The 1,432-nt window shown below is 51.5% G+C and overlaps 1 protein-coding gene across 1 annotated transcript in view; it reads left to right on the top strand.

Moving 5' to 3' along the window:
- LOC101849521 (mucin-12) overlaps nt 1-1,432 on the top strand; it is a 6,947-nt gene that overhangs the window by 2,593 nt on the left and 2,922 nt on the right. Inside the window, exon 2 of the mRNA XM_005113330.3 lies at nt 263-1,016. Within this exon, the coding sequence (XP_005113387.1) occupies nt 263-1,016 (754 nt within the window). The remainder of the gene's footprint in view (nt 1-262; nt 1,017-1,432) is intronic.

Here is a 1,432-nt window from a genome sequence, read left to right as displayed (position 1 = left end):
GGGGGGGTCCCTCTTGTGTTTGCCATCAATCAACTGTTCTGTCAAAAACAGTGAGAACGTCTTGTTTATACGTCCTCCTTTATTCTTCCCTATCTCCCTAAGGGGGTGGTAGGGGGGTGCTCTGGTGTGGTTCGCTCCTTCTTCTTTCCTTTCAAACCTCTATCGTCCACATCTCTCCTTCTTTTCTTTGTATATGACTTATTTGTGTTGCATGTGCTGTAAAACTCTAACTAAAACGAAACTTCCCTCCTACCCCACGTAGGCGTTCCGACTGAGCCAAGAGTCCACGCCCCAGAAGGAAAGCCACGCCCCTCTACGTCACAACTCTGACAGCAGAAGCTACGAGTCTCGCCACGCCCACGGGTTCCGCACCTCCCCTTTTAGCCCCGCCCAGAAAATGTCGGAGCTGAACGTGGGCGACAGACAGCACACGAGGAAACGCCTCTCGTTCGAAGAGGAAGATCTAGCCACGCCCCTATCGTCCTCTCAGACAATCCAGTACCACAGCGACTCAGCTCTGGCCAATCACAGCTCACAGTATTTCCACGCTTGCAACACGTTCGCGCCTCAGATATTCGCCAGTCAGGGACAGCTCCTTCGCCTCCCCAATATGCCTATTAATAGCTTAGCCAATCAGAGAAACTGTCCACAGAGCCCCTCCCCTTGCATGTCTCAAGCCCCGCCCAGCTCCGTGCAGAACGCCCCCCTCGCCAGTACCAGCGTCCTGCAGTCCCACACGCCCACAAAGTGTGAACCTTTAGCCCCGCCCCCTTCTCCATTCCGTCCAACCAGCGTGAACCCCTCCTCCATCCCCGAGGTCAAGGACATTATCGAGCGTCTGTCGAGCCCGGGTCAGATGCTGCCAAGGTCAAGGCTACACTCGGACGGCGACAGGGAGGCGGAGTCTCAGATGCACACGTTTGGCGGGTCTCCGGTTTATGGGCGGGGCTCTCCCGTGCTGGCCCCGCCCCGTGCCAGGGGACAGACGTTTTCTCATGGGAAGAGGCGGAGACTGGGTAAGTGGGATGTGTGTGTGTGCGTGTGTGTTTGTGTGTGTTCGTCTGTGTGTGTGTATGTGTGTTTATGTGTGTGTGTCTGTTACTTGTTTTAAATTATTTATTTTCTTATTTTTAAGGAAAGGTGTAGATGTGCGGGGTTTTTTGGTTTTGTTTGTATGTTTATTTGTTTCTGTTGTGTTTTGTGCGTGCATGTGTGTGTGTGTGTGTGTGTGTGTGTGTATGTGTGTGTGTGTGTGTGTGTGTGTATGATTGCATGAGTGTGTGCCTGTATAGAATGAAGCTTTGTGGAGTTTTTCCAGTGGCTTTCTCTCTTTTTCTTTCTTTTTTTTTGGCGGGTGAGGGGGTTCTGCTCTGTTTTCTGACTTTGGTGTCTATTGTTGAGTGGTTAGGATTCGATCTATCTATATATCTAT

This window comes from Aplysia californica, unplaced genomic scaffold (genome assembly GCF_000002075.1).
Source record: "Aplysia californica isolate F4 #8 unplaced genomic scaffold, AplCal3.0 scaffold01983, whole genome shotgun sequence".
NCBI classification, from domain to species: Eukaryota; Metazoa; Mollusca; class Gastropoda; order Aplysiida; family Aplysiidae; genus Aplysia; species Aplysia californica.
The sequence above is the reverse complement of the archived record's forward strand: the minus strand, read 5'-3'. Positions and strand labels throughout refer to the sequence as shown.